The 20,755-nt window shown below is 41.0% G+C and overlaps 1 protein-coding gene across 1 annotated transcript in view; it reads left to right on the forward strand.

Moving 5' to 3' along the window:
- Positions 1 to 19,417, forward strand: part of LOC118253000 (calpain-8) — a 33,647-nt gene extending 14,230 nt beyond the window's left edge. The window contains exons 4-22 of the mRNA XM_035556921.2: positions 932 to 1,050; positions 2,076 to 2,209; positions 2,367 to 2,535; positions 3,430 to 3,513; positions 4,134 to 4,219; positions 5,610 to 5,684; positions 6,696 to 6,856; positions 7,567 to 7,742; positions 9,758 to 9,769; positions 11,473 to 11,684; positions 12,273 to 12,309; positions 12,989 to 13,054; positions 13,971 to 14,028; positions 14,459 to 14,523; positions 15,626 to 15,694; positions 16,717 to 16,795; positions 17,699 to 17,815; positions 18,415 to 18,473; positions 19,266 to 19,417. Coding sequence (XP_035412814.1) covers positions 932 to 1,050; positions 2,076 to 2,209; positions 2,367 to 2,535; positions 3,430 to 3,513; positions 4,134 to 4,219; positions 5,610 to 5,684; positions 6,696 to 6,856; positions 7,567 to 7,742; positions 9,758 to 9,769; positions 11,473 to 11,684; positions 12,273 to 12,309; positions 12,989 to 13,054; positions 13,971 to 14,028; positions 14,459 to 14,523; positions 15,626 to 15,694; positions 16,717 to 16,795; positions 17,699 to 17,815; positions 18,415 to 18,473; positions 19,266 to 19,289 — 1,802 coding nt within the window. The 3' untranslated portion in view covers positions 19,290 to 19,417. The remainder of the gene's footprint in view (positions 1 to 931; positions 1,051 to 2,075; positions 2,210 to 2,366; positions 2,536 to 3,429; positions 3,514 to 4,133; positions 4,220 to 5,609; positions 5,685 to 6,695; positions 6,857 to 7,566; positions 7,743 to 9,757; positions 9,770 to 11,472; positions 11,685 to 12,272; positions 12,310 to 12,988; positions 13,055 to 13,970; positions 14,029 to 14,458; positions 14,524 to 15,625; positions 15,695 to 16,716; positions 16,796 to 17,698; positions 17,816 to 18,414; positions 18,474 to 19,265) is intronic.
- Positions 19,418 to 20,755: the final 1,338 nt, after the last annotated feature.

Below are 20,755 nucleotides of genomic sequence, written 5' to 3' on the forward strand. Positions count from 1 at the left end.
ATTTTGTTTTCCTAGACTTTGTGCACACCTCAGAAAGTAACACAGAGCCACAAAAGTGCTTCCTACTCTTTGCAATATGCAAATACACTGAGAAATCCATGAGTCTCTGAGTTTCCCAATAACAAGCAAAGGCTTCCACCTACCCAACCTCTGATCCACAACAAGCTAGCAATCCAGCAAACAGCTCAAGCTGTAAGACACCTAGCCTCCAGCACAGGCTAGGCATGCCTACCCTTCTCAGGACAGCCAGTGAGCCAGAGAAAGGACTCGCCTATTTTCAGAGTTCCCACTAGATTTCAGTTTCCATCAGACTCACAAGCAGAACTGTTATAGTCCTTGGTGCTAGTTCAAGTCAGACCTTCAAAGAAAGGACTGAAATGAAATAGCTAGGTAAAAGTTCACCCTATCAATTAAATCTTCCCCCAAAAAAAAAAAAAAAGAAGAACCCAGAACCCTCCTTTAACCAACACTGAGCTTTTACCCTCTGCTCACCTTCTAAGCCCCTGCCTCTCCCAGCTGCATTGGTTTGGGACTAGTTAAGGTAGCACAGGTCATCTCTGCACCACCCAGCTGGGCTTTGCAACCCACAAACCCAAATGCTTGCTCTCTCTGGCTATGCTCTTTGTTTCCTGAAGGTATTAGAAAGCTTAACTAAAACTGCCTACTTTCACAGCTTCATCAAAAAATCAAAATAGCAAAAGCCTGAACTAGACCATTAAAATTACCACCGTGTTCACCCTCAGAGACCCTACAATACACAACAAAACAAGAATTATTTGCTGAACCAATATAGAATCTGATAGGATTTTGCAAAACACATAATGCTGGCATTTTAGTCTATGTAGGAGTGTGATATATTGGTGAAAGGACCAGCTCAGCGAAATGTTATTTTTTAATGAACTTTTCCACCTTGGATTGTGTATGTTTTTAGGTGATTGCTGGCTCCTGGCTGCCATTGCATCTCTGACTTTGAATCCAGATATTCTGTACCGTGTTGTTCCCAAAGCTCAAAGTTTCCAGGAGGACTATGCTGGCATCTTTCATTTCCAGGTAACTCTCTCATTGGGGTATTGAGAATAAAAGAGGAAAACCATAGTATTTAGCTGAAAGCAGGTCTTTTAATCATTGACACAGGCTGAATATTCAAGAATTACAGTGTGTAAGTGAAATTGATGGGGTGAAGAAAAGAACAGAGTTAAATGCTAAATAATGTTAATTGACATTTACTCACTGGCTAGGCTCTGCTGTCTTACAGCTGATAGGGCTCTAGCAAGTTACACATTTTTTGTAAACTGAGCCAAACTATCATACCATGAGAGCCATGCCAACCTCTGTATCTGCTGACCATTGAGAGGGAATCTAGGCTTATGAGGTTACTTCTCCTTCCCTTCCCTCTCCACTGCTTTGTTTGGATTTCCTTGCCTGCAGACCATAGAAGTTAGGCTCAAGTGTGAGCAGTGTGGATTCACCCTACAAAACTAAAGGAGGTGTTTGTGTGAGGGCAGATGTTATAGAGCACATACCTATACCTTCCTCCTGCTCATCTCAACAGAGGGGTTATTGCGTTTATTATCCTCTTTCCTTTCCCTCCAGGACTGTATCAGATTCTGTAAATGAACTGAATGGTTCAAGTGCTCATGCAAAAAATTAGTTTCAGTAATGTTTCACACATTTCCCAATATTTTCAGAAGGCACTGGCAATATTGAGTGCATCCCCTTTTGGGTGACATCTCCTTGCAGCATTTTTAGAGGCATGATTTTTTTTTTAATTTTTCCCCGTGGATTGGGCCTTAAAAGAGTAGACAAGAAAATAGGACTTTTGAGACTCCTGTCAACTCACTAGCTTTCTGGACCCTTCACTATGTAATCTGTGCATGGAGAATGGGCTATTCCAGATGTTATGTGGAAGAAGTTGCTGTTAATGGTACCTATCAGCAACACTTTAATAGTGTTTAAGGAGCCTGCTCAGCATTTCACAGGGATTTGCCTCAATTACAAGGAAGAGGAAGGTGGTACTGCAGAGCCATTATTTATACACCAGCCCTAATCATCTCTTCCTCTCTTCTTTTTGTTAGTTCTGGCAGTACGGGGAGTGGGTGGATGTCGTGGTGGATGACCGGCTGCCCACCAAGAACGGGAAACTGCTCTTCGTGCACTCGGAGGAAGGCAACGAGTTCTGGAGTGCACTGCTGGAGAAGGCCTATGCCAAGTATGGTGGCTGGCTGGGAGGAAGCACTCCTGGGTGTTCAGAAGTTGACTGATCACACTGATGATCAGACAGACCTACAAATAATTATTTCCTTCTGCAGTGCACATGCTTACAAGTGGAGATGGCCCCTTACATGGCTCTGTCATTTCCCCCACAGGCTAAATGGCTCTTACGAAGCTCTCACTGGAGGGTCCACTATAGAAGGGTTTGAGGATTTTACTGGAGGCATCTCTGAGTCCTATAATCTGCGGAGGGCTCCTTCAAACTTGTACCAAATCATCCAGAAGGCTCTGAGAGCTGGGTCACTGCTTGGCTGTTCCATTGATGTAAGAGACTGCCATTGCTCTCTGCTCTGCTCTGCTCTGCTCTTCTGCTCTGCTCTTCACTCAGGTACATATCGTAATGAAGGCTTGAACCAATGTTAGGCATAAGTAGGAAGGTCTGAATTAAATGCAAACAGAAATCAGTGGGAGACTTAATTGATTTCAGTTATAAAGACTTTGGACAAGGTTCTAAAAAAGAGCTCCCATCATGCCTCCCTTTTTACAAGACAGCCTGTTATAATGCTTAGAATAATGAGCTGGGGACTGGTCTCCCTGAACTCTGTTCTCATTCTCTGAGTATCTTTTCTCATGCAAATTATGTGTAATGTCAGCTCCAGACACTCTTTGATTTGTACCTGACTCGGGTACTTTGCTGTAGCTTGTACTCTGATTCTGGCTTTGTTTTTCAATCAAAAAAATAATTTATATCTACAAACTCTCTCAAGTTACAGATGATGCATGTATGTGTTTTGGAAAATCCACACCTTTCATATGCTGTTTCATAATCTTGTTTTGAATCCTGGTTTATAGCATGTAGGATTACCAGAGCTCTGATTTTGATATGCTGGATCCTAACCAAGGTGGGTTTGAGCCGAGTTTACACGTACATGTCTCTGCAGGTGACTGGATCTGTTACCTAAGAAGGGAATTGGTTCTAGATTTAAATTTCATTAAGTCTCTGCTGTGCAGACTCTCTGACTGCATATTTGAGGGCATGAAACTCCGGAGGTGAACTCTTGCTGTGAATCTCACTTCTATTTAATATACATTACATCAGGAATATTGATACTTGTTGTGCATACCACTTTGTATATCTTCCCCCATATTAATCTGCTCATGAAAGCTGTGTTAGTACACAATATATGGCCCTAAGTGTGAATATTTTTAATGCCCAAGGTAACTCGTGCATCTGAAACAGAAGCAATCACAAGTCTGAAGCTGGTAAAGGGACATGCTTATTCTGTCACTGGAGCAGAAGAGGTAAGCCAGCTTTTCTGCAGCTCATCCAGACTGGCTGAAGTGTTTGTACCTGCCATTATACAAAACAGCTTGCAACACTGCAGTACCTTCAACTTTGTGATGTCTTTCTGTGGCTGACCAAATAAAAATGCTTCACGTATTCATGCTGCATAAGGTGGGAGCGTGTAGTTTGCCAATCAACTCTAATGGGAAAGGAGTCAAAGCCTCTAGTGAACAACCTCAGCAGTCTCACCTGCCCAGCCTGCCACAGATATTCATATTTCTCTGAAACTGGAGTCATTACAGAGATGTCCGTGCCAAGTACTCTCTTTCCAACCTTGCTGTGTTGTACAGTATCTTTTAAGGATGTAGATATTCTACTGTTTTGTAGCTGATATTTTTCCTTGCAGGTTGCTGTCATTATATGAAATGGTGAGTGCTGCAGCTAATGGCTCACTTGGTGGCACAGGATAATGTAAAAATTAGGGTGGAAGACTTCTAGGTGTCTTTTAACTATTGCAAACCGTAATGGACTGTATCACTCAAGGACAAATCATGTTTTATCCTTTCTGAAAAGCAATTGCTCCATGATGATTGGAATAATGGGAGTGCTCAGATTCTGTTTGTTGTGGATCTTTTAGGTACATTACCGAGGACGGCCAGAGAAACTTGTGAGGCTTAGAAATCCCTGGGGTGAAGTGGAATGGACTGGAGCCTGGAGTGATAAGTAGGTGTTTATATGCTCTTGCCTCTCCCTCTTCAGTATATTTTGGTATCTTTTAAAAATTAAATTAGGAGTATGCAGTTTAATCAAATCACAAAGCATGTTTAGGAAAGATAGTAAATCAGTTGGAATAAAACACTATTAATTTGTTAGGAAAGTTAGGTATTGATCCGTTCTGCCTCAGGCAGAACTTTCTAATAAGAGAGAACAGTCCAAGTTTTAACTGCAAGCAGTCTAATGCAAGCCATACCCATGCCATTTTGCAAGATGATTTTTCTCAGACTGATCCTATTGATACTGCCAAGACCTTAACAGGACAGGCAAATTAATTCCATTGCTGAAAAATACAACAGGGCTACAACGTTGTGCCTCTGCTTCAGCTCTGAGTTTGCTAGGCTCTAAATCTGCCAAATGTTTGATTTCTACTCGAGAATCATGAAAGAAATGGGGATGTTGACTCAGCTAAGGACCAGAAGTTTGAATAGCTATCAAAAGCTGTCAGGGCTTGGAATCTCATGGGAGTGGCAGTGACACCACCTCATTTATTTTTATTTTTAGAATGGCATGGATTTTACTATCATTTGGGCCAAGATGTATTTTTTGCAAGCACTTATTTTGAGATCTCATATTCCTGTCCTGACCACAGTGCAGGTGCTGATGTAGGAAATACAGATAAACATCAGAATTATTTATGTCTTTATCAGAGCTGCTTTGCTCAGCCCCTGCCCATGGCAAGGAGGGGTTGGAATTAGAAGATCTTTAAGGTCACTTCCAACCCGAACCATTCCATGATTCCAAGATAATGTGCCTCCAGTACACACGTGCCATACCCTGATTTTGCTGCACCTGTTTAACCATGGGACAACCCTGCTGAGACAGACACTAAACTGCACAGCCACGTGGGAGCAGATCGAATCAGAATCTGGCTTGTTGCACAGTAACATTGGAGTGGGAAAGAGACAATACTGTTTTTTTTTCATCATATTTTCAAATTCCATTTTTTTGCTTTCTTGTTCATTGGTGATCTCAGCAGTGGAGATTTTTATCATTTCCCTAGGGAGAATATCAGGCAACCCAATAGCTCTTACAATTGAGAAGCTCTACCCAACTTTCAGGCTGCATGTTACTTAATCCAGACAGTCTGTGATACGTACATTTTGGCACCTGACAGTGATGATTCAGTTCAAGGCTTATTTGTTGAAAATATGGTTGCAGTCTGATTCCAGCCCTGTTTGGTATGTTGCAGCGTGTGCCTCCCCTGGAAGGGGCAGAAGGTCTAGTTGTTGCAGAAATACATAGTCCTTTGTCAGCTGTGACTGAAAGCAGAAACTGTCTGATCTTGTTGCAAAACGAAATACAGCTGAGCAATACTGCTTTTGTCTTTTGTCTGCAGCGCTCCCGAATGGAACTATATTGATCCCAAACAAAAGCAGGCTCTGGATAAGCAAATAGATGATGGAGAGTTTTGGTGAGAATCATTTAGTTAGCTTATTCTTTTGGACATTTTATGTGCTTGTATGGTTTTTAAGCAGTCCTTTCAGTTGTATAGAGGGAAACTGCCAGCACCAAAAGAGTTAATAGTGTCATGCTTGAGTTGTTTGTTAGCATCTTGTTTATCTCCCTTCCCATTCAAACATTACCTTTTATTAGAGCTTGCATAACTCAGTGCTTACCCAAAATATAGAGACCAGATGGTAATAAAATTAATGATGTGGCAAGAATGAACCTCAGATGCTCTATATTTTGAGGCTTTTTTTTTTTTTTTCCTAAATGCTACACACTAATGAAAAAGTTTAGATTGTCAGCAGGGGAAGAGTCTGTTTACCCAGACCTAATGGAAAGCCCATCCCAGCTAGATGATTATTGTGGGTCAGTACTGAGCCCATGTCACTCTGTCCTAGACCAGAAAGATAATTGCTCATCATCTTTCAGTGCAATCAGCAGTGTGAGACATAAGGCAGTGAAAACGGAGAACAGACCTCTCCTTGCAGCATGGGGTGATCAATGTCTACCACTCATGCAGACCTACTAGGAATGGTAAAAACAAACATCAACAAGTGAATTAAAACAAAATACCAAACTGAGCTGATTTTTTTGCAGAGTGACTCTTAAGGACCAAATCTTGCTCACACTAAGTAGCATCTTACTGCATGTTTTGGTCTACCAGTTTTAGTGAGTTTAAGTTTACTTACAAATCCACGAGGGATTGCCCATGACCAGGGATGACAGGAAATGGTACAACTGAGCCCATAATGTGTAATAGCTGTTGAGAACGGTTGTCTTCACAAGATACAGCTCATTCAGGGAGTGGGAAATTTCACTTCCCAAAAGCCTATCATAAGTTTACCAGTTCAGTTAAATGGGGATTTGGGCAGCTCTGTAGTGCCAATGTTTGCTGTCCCACTGGGAGAGACATCCACCTGCAGTTGCTTTGACTGTAACAGGCTGATGAGCTAACCCTGATCTTTCCGTGCACCAGGATGGCGTTTTCTGATTTTCAAAGGCAGTTCACGCGACTGGAGATCTGTAATTTGACTCCCGACACACTGACAGGCAACCAAGTCAACAAATGGGACCTGACCATGTTCAATGGACAGTGGAGACGGGGTTCAACTGCTGGGGGTTGCCAGAACTACCCAGGTGGAGACCCAGCTAAGTAGTAGTTTGGTGGAACAACCAACAAACCCATGAAAATTACTGCTTGTGAACCAGGGGGTTGCCATAGGTGGGAAAGGTTTGGAGGTTCAGTGCTTTCTGTGGGGTTTAGATAGCAAGGAGAAGTTTGGCAATTGAAACCAAGATCTAATTCACACTTATTTCCTCATCAGGGATTGTCAGCTCACTGAGCATTTAGTTCATGACATAATTCTTTTTTTTTTTTTCTCTGTTTGCTTTCTTTGCTTACATAGCTTTTGCTACTGACTGGAGCAATCCTCCAAAGAGAAAGGAAGGCCAGGAAAGTGGCACAGATTTGTGGCAGTGTTGTTTCACATTCATTTTTGGGTTAGACCTCTAGAGATGCTGCCTGGCATTTGGTTCTCTTGCAACAATATCAGCCTTAGCCAAGGATATTTCCTGTAGATAAATGGCTGGCTGGAATTAATGGTATCAGTTCCTCCCTCTTTGTCATTACACCCCAGGAAATACCTCGGTGCTTTGATTTGCCATGGCTCCAATTGATATTCAGCATAGCTATAAAAACATAAAACCATATGTTACATATGTACTGTAAAGGTTTGGATATAATCCAGGCAAAAGTCTTTCCAAACAGTATCTGTAATTCTAGTGACAACCACTTTGGCTACAATAACAAAATCTTACCCTTTTTGTCTTGTCTTGGGGATTTTTAGCAACATACTGGATCAATCCCCAGTTTAAAATCCGTCTGGATGAACCAGATGATGACCATGACGGGAGTTTGAATGAGCCATGCTGTACTATACTGGTGGGCTTGATGCAGAAGAACCGCAGGAGACAGAAGAAAATGGGAGAAGGTCTACTTAGTATTGGTTATTCGCTCTATCAGGTATAGTGTTTTGGTTTTTTTTCTCATTTAAGGTTTTATTTTCTGTTCTGTTACCCTGGAAAAAATTAGCCATGTGCTACATCTTGAAATTCAGCACTACACTGCAATAAGAACTGGGTTTTACAAGATGGTTGAAAACCTCTCATTTCTTCCTGACCCACGTAATATGGGAAGATTCAGAAAAAAATTGGTTCAATTTTTGTCCCATTTTAACAGGAGAGAGGTGTAAAACTGGAGGCAATTAATTTAGCAACAGTCTCATTGAGAGACTTTTCTTTTCAGCATCTGAATGGGGACAGGCTCAGGGTGCCTGGCAATTCCAGATAAGTGGTTCTGATTACAGCTTATCATTAGTGCTCAGTAGTCGCTTTCTTTATTTCTTTCCCCTTTTATTTGAAAATTGTTTTGATTCATTGTCTATGATGCTATTGTTCTGTTTCAGTAGGTTTTTGGTTTTCTTTCTTTCTTTCTTTTTTTTTTTTTTCCTATTTTGATTTTCACAGTGTTGCTTCTGTCTCCATAAATATAATGTAGGGAAAAAATCTGCAGTGCCACCTCTAACTTCTGTGATGTGAGGGCAGAGAAATAAATGTAAGAATTTCCAAACAGTATTATCATTCCCAATATCATATCTGGAGAAAAGCAATTAAATGTTGTATAGATTCCTCTGGATAAAGATTATTAAACATCATAGGTGGGCGCAGATGGGAATGGCTGACTTTTATTAATAAATCTTGTGAAAGATGGTTCTAAACTAGGAAGGGTTTTTCCTAGTTTCTGAAGGAAATGGTTCTCACTGTGTACATTTCTGAGTTGCTATCTGCATGACGTCAAGCACCCCAGCCTATTGGCATCCTAGAATTTGCACATTAAGGATGTTTGCCTGCTCATACCACTGAGTACAACCCTGGAGAAGATAGCAGAGCATTTCTGCTTTACATCTATTTCATCCCATCTGCCTCCTCTGGGACCTTTTCCATAGTAGGATGGACTTAAGTGACTCTTAACAAGATGAAGCATTTCTTTTGAAAGAAATAGCTGCTAAATCATCTCATGTAGACACACAGCTATCATCCAAGTTCCTCAGGCCATGCGCTGCTGCAGATTTATATCATTGCAGTTGATGCTGTGTCTGAGAAGGTCCAATTAGAACAACTTGGATGGTGATCTAAAGCAGATCTCTGTATAAGAGAAGGTGAAAATGCATGTGCTTAATCCTACCTGCCATGCAAAGATTTTGTAAGTTATGTAGCTCAAACTACATAGTAACAATTACTTTAGGTGTTCCCATCAGTGAGCTTCTGGCCTTCTAGTATGTTGGATAAAAGGAACAAGACCTATGGTCCCCAGGGGCCATCTCAGGCAGTTCAGAAGCATTGTGTGAGTGATATTTCCAAAAGTTCTTCTGGGGTTTAGGAGCACGCTCTCTTTGGCTTTCACTGGAATCTCTGCTTCCAAGACCACTAATTGATTTTGAAAAAGCTAACATATTCAAAGGTACAAATTTGTACATATTTAGTTAATATAGGAAGGGCCAAATCTTGAAATTTGTTACTTGTTTTATTTGCCTTATAACAATCTAGTCATCCTCAGGCTAACTGCTGGTGACAGTAGCCTTGTATTTTCATCAGCATTCCAGTAACAGCAGGCTAGCAGAGTCTGCTGTAATAAATTCTGTTTGTTTTCATTTAGCAAAGTGGGGCTAACCTGTTGACTCTCCTGACTGAACATTTCAAGGCTTACCGAAATATATCCAACTGCCAGTATCATTCACAATACTGTATCTGGAGAAACGCAATTGTGTAGAATCCTCTGGATGAAAATCACATTTTTCTTTTGGAACAGCTCTAGTTAGTGCAAGCCAGAACTTCACATATAACTGATACTATACAACATGTTTTTAAGTGGAAATGAAAAATAAGTGTCTGAAGGAGACTTTGTCTGATATTTTCCTTCTAATGATAGAAGTGCCTGTGTACCAACCCTTTAACATCAGCTCATTCTCTTTCTTTCAGATTCCTCAGGAGGTATGTAATCGCTGTGGAAGACTTCTAGCCTACGGATGAGCACCTCCTGTGTCTATTTAGCTACCAGGAGGATTTCTTCCTTACTAATGACAGTTCTTCTGGAGAGCTTTGTTCTTTTATCACAGGATAACTATTTCATGTTCTGAATAACCATTTCCAAGGGACTGTGGGGCATGAGGCTTTATTACACGCATCCAAGTCCTAATCCTGATCTCATTTATACTTGTTGAAATTTGGCTTCCACTAATTGTGTACAACAGAGGTCATAATTTGCCTGTTTAGGAGAGGTGAAGGCAGGGTCTCTGCACTCTAAAATTGAGAAAATGTAGCTGATGTTTAGAAGAAATGCCAGACTCTGTGGATCCATTCCTTTTATAGTTCTGAGTTGGGGCTCCTAGTAATGAAAAAACAAAAACCAAACCAGCTCAACCTTCCCTAATCCTCCCAAATGTCAATACCAAGTTAAAGAGACTTTTCATTCCTGAAGAAAGAGACCCCGGGGATGTCTGGCAGTAGGAATAGTCTGTACTCATTTCTGAGGTCCAGCACTCTGTACTGCCAATTTCTCCTAGGCTTTTCAACCCTATTCTTCCCTCTCAGTTAATGAATGTGTGGTTTTGTAGCAATTAAGTGTGTTCTTTTAACAGCCTTGCAGATGCAAAGAGAAAATGAGCTTTATATGTTGAAAAAGATATGGGATCTGACTTCTTAATCTTTGCAGTCCCCACTTAGCTTAAGGTAGAGTGGGAAGTTGAGTAAATACCAAATCCAATCTTATCTATGGAACAAAAGAGGGGAAAAGGGCATATTATTCGACAGTTTACAACAGAAATACTGAATTATTTTAAAATGTTTGATAACATCTTTCTATGCTCTGATCTTACACAGCCAGAAATCTTATCTGTATGTAATGTTTTATGCTGTGTGTCAACAATGTAGCAGTTATTGTGGATCACTGAATCACACTTTTTGAAAGACATCCCCGTGGAGCTAAAGTAATGAATAGGAGATTTAAAGCAAAGATGTTATTCATACACTACTGTTTCTTGCTATATCAGTTTTTTGTTTTGTGAGCTATTCAGTGTTTCACATTTAATAATATATTGATATCAAGAAGTTAAGTACTATTTTCCACATAATCCAAAGCAATAACTTTAGTATTGCTAACAGAAGTAGGGTATATCTTCTAATTTAGCTCCAACAGTCTCACGCTTATGATTACTGCTTTGTCCTGTTTTCTGTTCTTTTCTGTCTGTTTAAAGAAATTAGAGACTACAACTCCTATGCAATTAGAACGTCTATCCCTTACCATAAATGGTTTAAAGGCATTCAGCAATTTAAACTTTTTTACATGAAGCCTTTGGAAGCAAAAAATGCTCAATAGATGAACAACTTAAGTAAGAGTAGGTATTGGTTTGACCAGATTTGAGTGCACATTATGATTTTTTTATTTATTCTATATCACACATTATAAAGACACATGAAAAGATAATCTTTATAGAGAAAAATACGTATCTCTTCTAATTATCTGCCTGTTTCCCATGACAGAACCCTGGTGGATATCTTTTACGCCATCACTTGAGGGTTTATTATTTTATGTTAAGAAAAACTTGAGATAGCTTTTAAGCATTGAAATTTAAATAGGGTGTCTGGCTTGCAAGTGAATTGTCAAATGGTTTCTAACATAAACGCATTTCCCACAGCTGGAAAATAGCACAGATATTCATCTGAACCGTGCTTTCTTCACAAGGAACCAACCAATAGCCCAGTCTGGGACTTATGTCAACCTGCGTGAAGTCTCCAGCCGTATTAAATTGCCCAAGGGAGAGTACCTCATTGTGCCATCCACATTTGAACCTTACAAAAATGGAGAGTTCTGCCTTCGAGTTTTTTCTGAGAAACAGGCTAAAACTCAGTGAGTATTTTCTTTGTAAAGCCTTCTCTTCTGCTGGTGAGACACATGAATGGAAAGGTCAGATGTTGCACTCTGTGTGAGAGACCCACATCCTGTGCTCTATCTACCAGCAAATAAGCAGCAAAATAGGCCCATTTGTAGGACCTGTTTTCTTCTGTGGCCTACCATATGTGACACACACATCCATGTTACAAAGTCATGGCCCTTCAAGTGGCCTACAGCATATACTGATGTGGTAACTAGATACCTCAGGTCTGTATAATAGAAGTTCCCACAATTAAAGAGTGCAGAGGAAAGATTTGGGAGTAGAATAATGGTTTTAAGAAGGGTTGTTTCAACAGCAGCTGCTGAGTGAAAAAAGCAGGAGCCGGGATCCAAGATAAGAACAACAAGACTGGATTTGCCAAGGAAAATATTGGCAAAAAAGTTGGAGACAGAGGAAGGATGGTGAATGCAGGAAACAGGGAACCTAGAGGCTTGTTCTGTGTGTTTGGTAACACCTTTTATTAAAACAGCTTGTTTTAATGATGATTTTAAGCGCAAAAGGTACAGTCATCATTTCTGGTTGTTTTATTTCTTTTTTCTTAGGATGATTGGTGATATGGTGGCTGCAAAACCGTATGAGGTAAATACCTTAACTAGGCAGACTGTTTTTTTGTGATGGACTTTTCTTTCAGATAGTGTGGGGAAAATGAATGCAGGATTTTTATTTCTCTTCTGAGCTGAGATCACAGTAGGTGTTTATGCTCAGGAAAAATATATTTTGGTTCCAGAGATTCTTTACTTATCTCTATGGCTTAATTTCACATGTATTTTCATGTACCTAGGATCACATGGCACAGAAACTGCACCCTTGTAGACTTGGTTGAAATACATTAAATTGTCCTTTCATCCCATACAGGTAGAAGAAGGTGAGGAGGGCATTGAATGATCCTTTTCATAGAAACAAGTAGTATTCCCAAAGCTTGACAGAAACTGCAAAAGCAGACTTCCAAGAAAGTACTGAATTAAGACAGTCACATTATTGTCATGGACATGTGCAGGAACATTTTATCTGCAGCTATTTTATAAGACTATCTTGGTAACAGAAGAAAAATTTTTCATCAGCCTTAGAAAGTATTTACTCCCAAACAAAGCCAGTCCCTGACTGTTCTTGATTTTGCTTCTGTCTTGCCATTTCTACAAAGCAAGTGCTCATTTTCCCTTGCCGTAGATTGTTCCCAGTAAAGGTGCTTTACCATATGCCCGTCTTGCTTTCTAGAACCATGTTGTAAATTACACTCTTGGTCATCTTCTTCCTGTAGCCTCATGTCGATAACAAAGATGTAGATGATGAGTTCAAGACTCTGTTTCAAAAGCTCTCTGGAGAGGTAAGTGGATTAAAATGGAATTAAAAAAATGGGACCTCTCACTGTTATGATTATGCAAATATTTGGCCTGCCAATTCCTCCTACTGTCTGGTCTTCAAAAACCAGGCAGTTCTCCCCTTTTATTAACCCACAGCTTCAGTTCAATTTATTTTACAATAGAATAGCTCTACTACATTTTCCCTCTTATTTGTGCAAAATGTGATTTGTTCCCATAGTAATTCTGGCATGGAATGACTGAAAATATGGGTGATGGGAGTGAGGACTGTGAAAATATTATTGCGTAGTGAAATAAATTGCCCTTGGAGCTAGCATATAATTCTGGCAATTGGCTATTTGGCCAATTTCTTCCTTTTGGTTTAGAAATCCAGGAATCAGAAAGCTGTTGGCTGAACGTTCGCTCTCACTGTATTTGATAAACCTCAGTATCCACAGGCTGCTGTGCTAGCCTGTGGCTGCCACTTCAGATTTGCTCTTAATGAAAAAGTGGCCAGTGGCAATGAAGAGGGAAAACAGCTTGTTAGTTAGAAAGGCTTTTGTGAGTTTTTAGAGGGGAATTTTATTTTTTGATTGTAGTTTCCATAAGCCTGGAAAATCTCAAATGCTCTTCTGAACTTTTATAGCTGAAAAAAAATCCTCAACTCAGTCAAACCTGCTAAAAAGTTAACATTTATTCGGTCATGTCCCTGTGGCACTTGAAAAACCTTGTATTTCCCATTTGAAAGGGCAGGAAATATTCCTGGCTTCTGTGGAACATCCACGTGATGTCAGCTGGTAATGGTGGTGTTAAAAAAAAAATGAAGGTTTTGCCCTCGGGTAGGGATGGAAGTAAAATAATGCCCAGATGTCTGACAGTGAATGAATTTAGTTTGCTTCAGATGCTTTTCATGTTAACACCTAAAACATATTTTCTGTCCAGGACTGCGAAGTGACTGCAATTGAACTTCAAACTATTCTAAATAGGGTTTTGGCGAAGAGTGAGTATCATTATGTGCTTTGCATTGAATGAAGCTCAGAGGCAGGGGCTGAAGTGATGAGACATAAATTTGTTCTTTGGTCCAGAGTGAACATCTTCATGTCAGTATCTCAGCACACAAATGGGATCTATGCTTACAAAACCCAGCTCTGTCAGCTGAGGACAATGAAAAAAATGAGGTTTTCATTCCAGCTGGGCTTCTCCCGGCTTGTTGAACTTCTAATATGGGTGATAGACTCTTACCACCTCCAAAACCAAGAGCATCTGCTTCTTTGTTTAAAAATCCATGTAAATCAGTTGGAAGGAAATAGTGGAAGAAATGTCGGAGCACTTGCTTTACTAGCAAAATTTTAAGGCAGCTGGCACCTGGATGGCCTGCAGAAAAGTATTTGTCTAAAAGTATTTCTGACTTTGACTTCTGTTTTGTACAGGAAAGGATATTAAAAGTGATGGATTCAACATTAATACTTGCAGGGAGATGATCAGCCTTTTAGATGTATCCTTTGAACGTCATTTCATTTTCTTTAAAGTTTCTGGAATTCCTTAGCAAAACTTCTTAACAAGATAAGGCTAAGTTTATACTTCTATTGTCTGGGAACATAAAATTGAGCCAAGCAGCTCTGTCTGCTCAGGGTGTCAGAAACCTGAACCATTTCATCATCAGCTGTTTCTCTCACCTGCTCTGTGTCTCTCATTGCTTAAACTTTTCCCCAAAAATAGAGGAAGAGAAGCAGGAACCTTTTGCCTGGATGCACCACTGGTACAGCTTTAGATATGTGCACAGCATGCTTGGCTGGAGACAGGTTTTAAGCATACCCTCAGCTTCCATCTCTAAATCAGCTACTGCTTACAGACCACAGAGCTCAAAGCAGCAGAGACAGGCTGGAGAGCTCTCCCCCTTCTGTAAAGTTTGTGGGACACATGGGAGCTAATGAGCTGTGAGTAGCCAGAGGGAAAGGGGAGGTCAGCCTGTCTGAGCAGTGCGACTTTGATGCATGGGGAAGGCAGGTAGTGCACTAGGAGAGTCAAGAGCCGTGCCACCAGGATTGATCTAGTGTTCTTGTGATGTGTTCGTGCAAAGATCAGAAGGGATCAGCTGTGGAGCACTGGCTATTAGGAGAACTGATGCCTCTGCCCTACACTCCACAGCCTCCCAAAACCAAAAGAGCAGCTCAAAAATTACGGCATCATGGGGGCTAACTCCCTGTTTCTGCATAGTTTCCCATAGGAAGGGAAGTTCAAAGACATGGGGAAGCACTGTGTAGCCTACTGTTGACTCTCTCTGCAGTTCCTTGCTCTGGTTTCTAACACTTGTCCACTACTAAGCTAATCCTTTTTTTTTTTTTTTTTTCCAAAGTTCTTTGTTTTCCAGAGGACTTAAACTTACCGTTAACTATACAAAATTGTGCTTGTATATTTAACAATCCATATATCATTCCTTGAGACTGCAGATAGCCTGGAAATTCTTGGCATACCTGTAGCTAAGCAAATATAAAGCTGTGGGCATGGGTGATCTACTTTTATCGAAACCGGTTGCTCTCCTGTTTTGCTAAGGATAGACAAATCCTGACTTTTGAACCGTTCCTTAACGTACCCAGACTAATGGGACTGGCTCCCTGGGACTTATAGAATTCAAGACTCTTTGGATGAAGATTCAAAAGTATTTGGTAACATAATATTTCTGTTTCCTCTTCTCTTGAAACTCTGAAGTGCAGATGCAGAACTATGAGAAGGGTTAAGATATATATATGGAAGTTTTCCTTCTCATAGCTGAAGTTTGTTCCAGGGCTCAGAAACATCTCTGATTTAAGAGTGCACCAGCAGATCTTCTTTCACTTTCGCCTCACGGTTCTCCATAATCCACAGTACCTTCTGGAAAACCAGATTAATGCTCTTTTGTTGTTGGCAAAGACAGCTCTCTCTGCTGCCTGCTGTATTAAAGCTCATACGAGCATGTCTCTGCTGCTGAGGTATGTTACATTGCCAGCTGAGCCCTTGCATGCACAAGAAACATATTTTTAGGACCTATCAAAAACCTGTCTTTGTATTTTTAAAACCTTGCACAAATGCAGAATTATTTTTTTCTGACAAAAGATATAATATCCCAAGAAGTTCACCCAGAATCAAGCAGTCTAAAGGAACATCAAATTTGGACCCGCTTTGTTTAATAATATCCTTTTCAGACAAGTCTGCTGCTATCATGTTTGATGCTGGTCAGCACAGAGCATCTGTCCTGGAGGCTCACAAAGAGACATTCATCCCTCCTTTGTCCTGGGGCTGGTGTTTGCAGAGTGAACCTTGAGAGCCAATTCCAATCTGAGCTGTAGGTCTGGGTGGTTTCTAATTCTGGATAATAAACCTGCTGGCAGTGTGAAGCATCTGTCATCTTGTCTGAAATATTAAGCAAAATGGACTTTGTCTGTTGCAGTGTTTGCCAAATGATAGGATATTTTCCTCAATGGCCTGCCACCATGTAACATGGAGGCAGGCAGACTGCCAGCCCATGGGAATGTGTTTCCCAGTCTGCCTTACTTGCCAGTGGCTACTTGAAACGTTTCCTTTGCTCATTAACATTTCAAAGAGCTTTGACTGGTAGGGGCAGCCCCTGGCCCCAGACATCAGGAACCTGAGGTTGTATCTGAAAGTAATTGAAGAGCTATATCCAAATTCCCTCATTCCTCTGCTGCAGGCAATCTATAAGAAGGTGGACAGTGACTACTCTGGTACCATCGACGCCCATGAGATGCAAAATGCCCTCAGTGAGGCAGGTGAGTGCACTGCTTAGGGACACCGTCAGATTGATGCAGTCCCCCACTAAAAACAAGCACCAGCAGAACAGTAGAGACTCTTCATGGCTTTGCTTCTCTCCCATCTCCTAGATCACAGCACTGCAACTGCCATTCTCTTGTCCCGACAGTCACACGCTGCCATGTCCTTTTGCTGTTATAGACATCAAAACCCATCCTCTGTTCTGCATTTGGAACCATTGATATTTTTGTCCATGCTGTGATCATTGCTTATGCATCTGATTATGGCTTGTTCTATTTTTGGCCTCATTATTTCCTAACATAGTTGTTCCTTTTCAGAACTATGCCCAAGCCTTCCTTTTCCTTCATTTCCTCCCACCATCCTTCTCTACATAGAGAAGGTGCAAGAGTGATCAAGTCATGACACAGCCAGATCCTCTTTTTTGGAGCAGTGCTTGCCAGCTCAGGGGTATCTACAGAACCACTATTTTTTGATCTTTCATGCTCAGTGGAGTCTATATGAAAGATCCAGTGACAGAAATATCACTACTATGGGCCTGAGTACAACCCGATGTGCCATGTGAGCAATTGGCTCTACTGCAATCACTGCTGTTCAGATGCTGCACCAAGACTGACTAATTAGGGGTTTATCTGGGGAACGTAGGACTGCTTATGCTGAAACAATGTGAAATATGCAGTCTGACAAAATGCTGTGGAAGAAATTCATGCCTCTCTTCACCCAGCACAATGGGCTTTGGAAAGGACCCACAGCAGAGGTGAGTGATGGAGTCCAGCAGATCTTCTGGGAGGAACAGTCCTCAATCCAGCTCTGCCCACAGCTGCAGTAGTTCATGGATAAGTCACATCAAAGACAGCATATTAATTTACTGTGTCAGTGATTTTTTTTTCTTCTCATGTCTTCAGGTTTCACGCTTAACAGTCAGGTGCAGCACAGCATTGTCATCCGCTATGCCTGCAGCAAGCTGACCATTGACTTTGATGGGTTTGTGGCCTGTATGATCCGCTTGGAGACCCTGTTCAGTAAGTGCCTCTGTTTGTCAGTCAAGGGGGATTCCTGACAATTTTGGGTTTTCATTAAGTTTTTGATATTTTTTAGCTGTGAATGTAACAGATTGCATGGAAATGGGAGAGTGCCAGAAAAAATGCATCTGTCTGAGAAATCAGAAGAGAAATAGCAAAAGCTTTACTGACTGAATGATCATGGAGTGTGAGGCTACATGTTTTCATAACCTACCACGATCTTCTGCTTTACAGTCATCTCCACTTTATGTTCAGTGCTCTGGCCACCAAGTTGTGCCATCTCCTACAAATGGTACCATTTATCATTTATAGTCCTTACTCAGACCTGATTTACAGGTTTGTTACTGTATCATATCAGATGCTACTGCGTCGGATGTTGTCCTTGTCCTGCTGCCAAACTCTCAGTTTGCTGCTGTAAATCTAATTGTTCTACCCCATGAAGTGGTATACAAATTGCTTGTAAGGAGAAAGAACAGCTGTAGTATTCTCTCACAGAACCAGTCTAGATTGTGGCAAAAGGCCAGTCCTCTACATTTTGTCAGACATGCCAAACTCTGTGGTTTACATCTAATTTTTTTTTACTCTCTTCTCCTTTTCAGAAGTGTTCCATCTCCTAGATAAAGAAAAGAGTGGAGTTGTCCAGCTCTCTTTAGCAGAGGTGAGGTTGGTCAGATTAAAATACCATGTTTTTTAAGCTACAGTAGTGGACTGGAGTAGAATATTTCTTTAAAATCAAGTAGTAAACATGACAATGATTCAAAGGGAAACATCTCTTATGTAGCAAGGCTCTTCAGCTAAGAAGACCTGTTTGAATTAGTAGAATGAACATTTACCTTATATATTCAAAATACCTAAGGTTTCTTGAGAAGGTGCTTACACAGTGTGTTTTACTGTCTGCTTTGGAGGGCAGTGGTCAACTCATCAGAAAACACACAGCAAGAAAATATTCTTGTCTGGCAGAGAATGAACTGAACAGCCTGCCAGAACTAGAAGAGACCTTTTAAGATGCCAGGTCTCTTTTTTCCCTCTTATTTTTCATGCAAATTTCTCCTGTTGAAGCTTTTATAAAAACAACCAGCTTGAGTCTTCCCTTTGCAGAATACAAATATATCTCAGGAAACAGCTGGAAGAGACCCCAAGAGGTCAAGAGTCACAGTTAGTTAAATCTAGCTGAAAGTGTACATTGCATAATCTAGAATTTTTCAAAGACCATGCAGCTTGCCCTGCAGAACAGGTCCTGCCTTGAAAGAGGCCCCACTTGCATTGTCTGAAGCCAATCCTGGCAAAGAATTTCCATGAAGTTTGAGAGCAGATGGACCCTTAACATAAAGCAGATTACAATACGGTGACAGTCTTTCCAAGTTGTTCTCCCAGAGCCATTGTGGAGTGCCCTGGTGGCACCCTATGGACATTCCAGATGGTCTGACTTCTTGTTCTGCTTCTCCCGCAGTGGCTGTGCTGCACCTTGGTTTGAACTACAATCAATGAATTCAGCAGAGACCTCTGAATGCAGAATCACTACTTTGACTTCTCCTTGTTATGGAAAGCAGAGACAGAAACTTGTTTTTATTACTGGCAAGTTATTTTTAAGCCCACTAAAAATGAAGTGATCTCCTGTCAGTTAGAAAGTAAATACACTCTTGAACAAAAACCCAAACCAATAAATAAAACCAACCTAATCCTAACCTCCTTTACTTTTTTTTTTTCATGCTGAACTGTCACAAATTCTGACTTACCACAAATTGGCCCAGACAGCTTTGATTTTACTTCGAACTGTGCATTGAAATTCAGCAGAGTTCAAAATCCAGGAAGGGATCTTTGCTGACAGCAATATCCAGCATGTGCTTCACAGAGAGAAGCCCACACTCAGAGTGTGGCCAAAATTTGTGTTGCTGCTCTGACTATCTCCCTTACTAGCCAATTGTCCACTTTGGCTATGCCAAGTGCCCGCAGAAGCTGGGGGTTAAGAGCTCAGCAGCAGATGAGCTGCTGAGAGCCCAGGGAAATTGGGCATGGACACAGCCCGAAGCCTGAGCAGGGAATTAGGTAAACATATTGCAATTCCTCCACAAGTTACCACAGTTACTTCAACTGACATTTCCTCCTTTGAATTCTTACCCATAGGTGTATTTTGGTGCCCAGAGGTGGGGTCTGGAGTTTTAGGAGAATAGTGATGGGAGCCCAGAAGCTCATAAAGGCAAGCATAGGGGGAGGAATCTAACAGGCGCATGTAGAGAGCTGTCGAGCTTGAGTGTATGAAGGATGTACTGATGTGGGTCATGATTCAAAGAAGAAGCTAATAGTCACTGGCTAACATTGCTATGCTTCCCTGAAATCTTGTAAAACCTTTAAAAATATAAAACTCTCTGTGTTTAATTTCATGGTATTATAAAGAGCAGATAATAGCACAGCAATGCAATCAAGATAATCTAGGAGTCTTTTTAGCAATCAGAAAAGTATTTCTTTAACTTCAAGTAATGATCTGACAAGATGACATCTCTTTGACACTTCTCCCTGGGAGCTGCAAGAGTGCAGGCAAAGGGTTGTGTTCCCAGGGCAGACGTGGGGCCGAGGTTCTGTCTACCTCTCCTCCAAGAGTGTGCTTGAGAGATGCCTTTCTCCACACCCACTTGTTCCTGAGCTCTTTCTTCAAGCTCGAAGAAATGCCTTGTGACAGCCCTCAAGCCTCAGTTTGACATCTCTGAGCATTTCTTGTTAGTACTGGCTACAGCCGTCTGACTAAAAGGGGAGTATGGCCTGTAGCAGTGGGTCCCTCTACCTTCCTGATAGACGGTATTCACTTCTGTCATTTGGAATCCCTCTCTCAGTAAAAGAGAAATAAATATCTTTTAGTTCAGGATGCGGGATAAAATCAGCCAGTGGGGAACTGTAGGTTTTACCCTGCTGTTGCTGTCCATTTTTCACCAGTCATGACATGCA

Source organism: Cygnus atratus, chromosome 3 (genome assembly GCF_013377495.2).
Source record: "Cygnus atratus isolate AKBS03 ecotype Queensland, Australia chromosome 3, CAtr_DNAZoo_HiC_assembly, whole genome shotgun sequence".
Classification (NCBI taxonomy): Eukaryota; Metazoa; Chordata; class Aves; order Anseriformes; family Anatidae; genus Cygnus; species Cygnus atratus.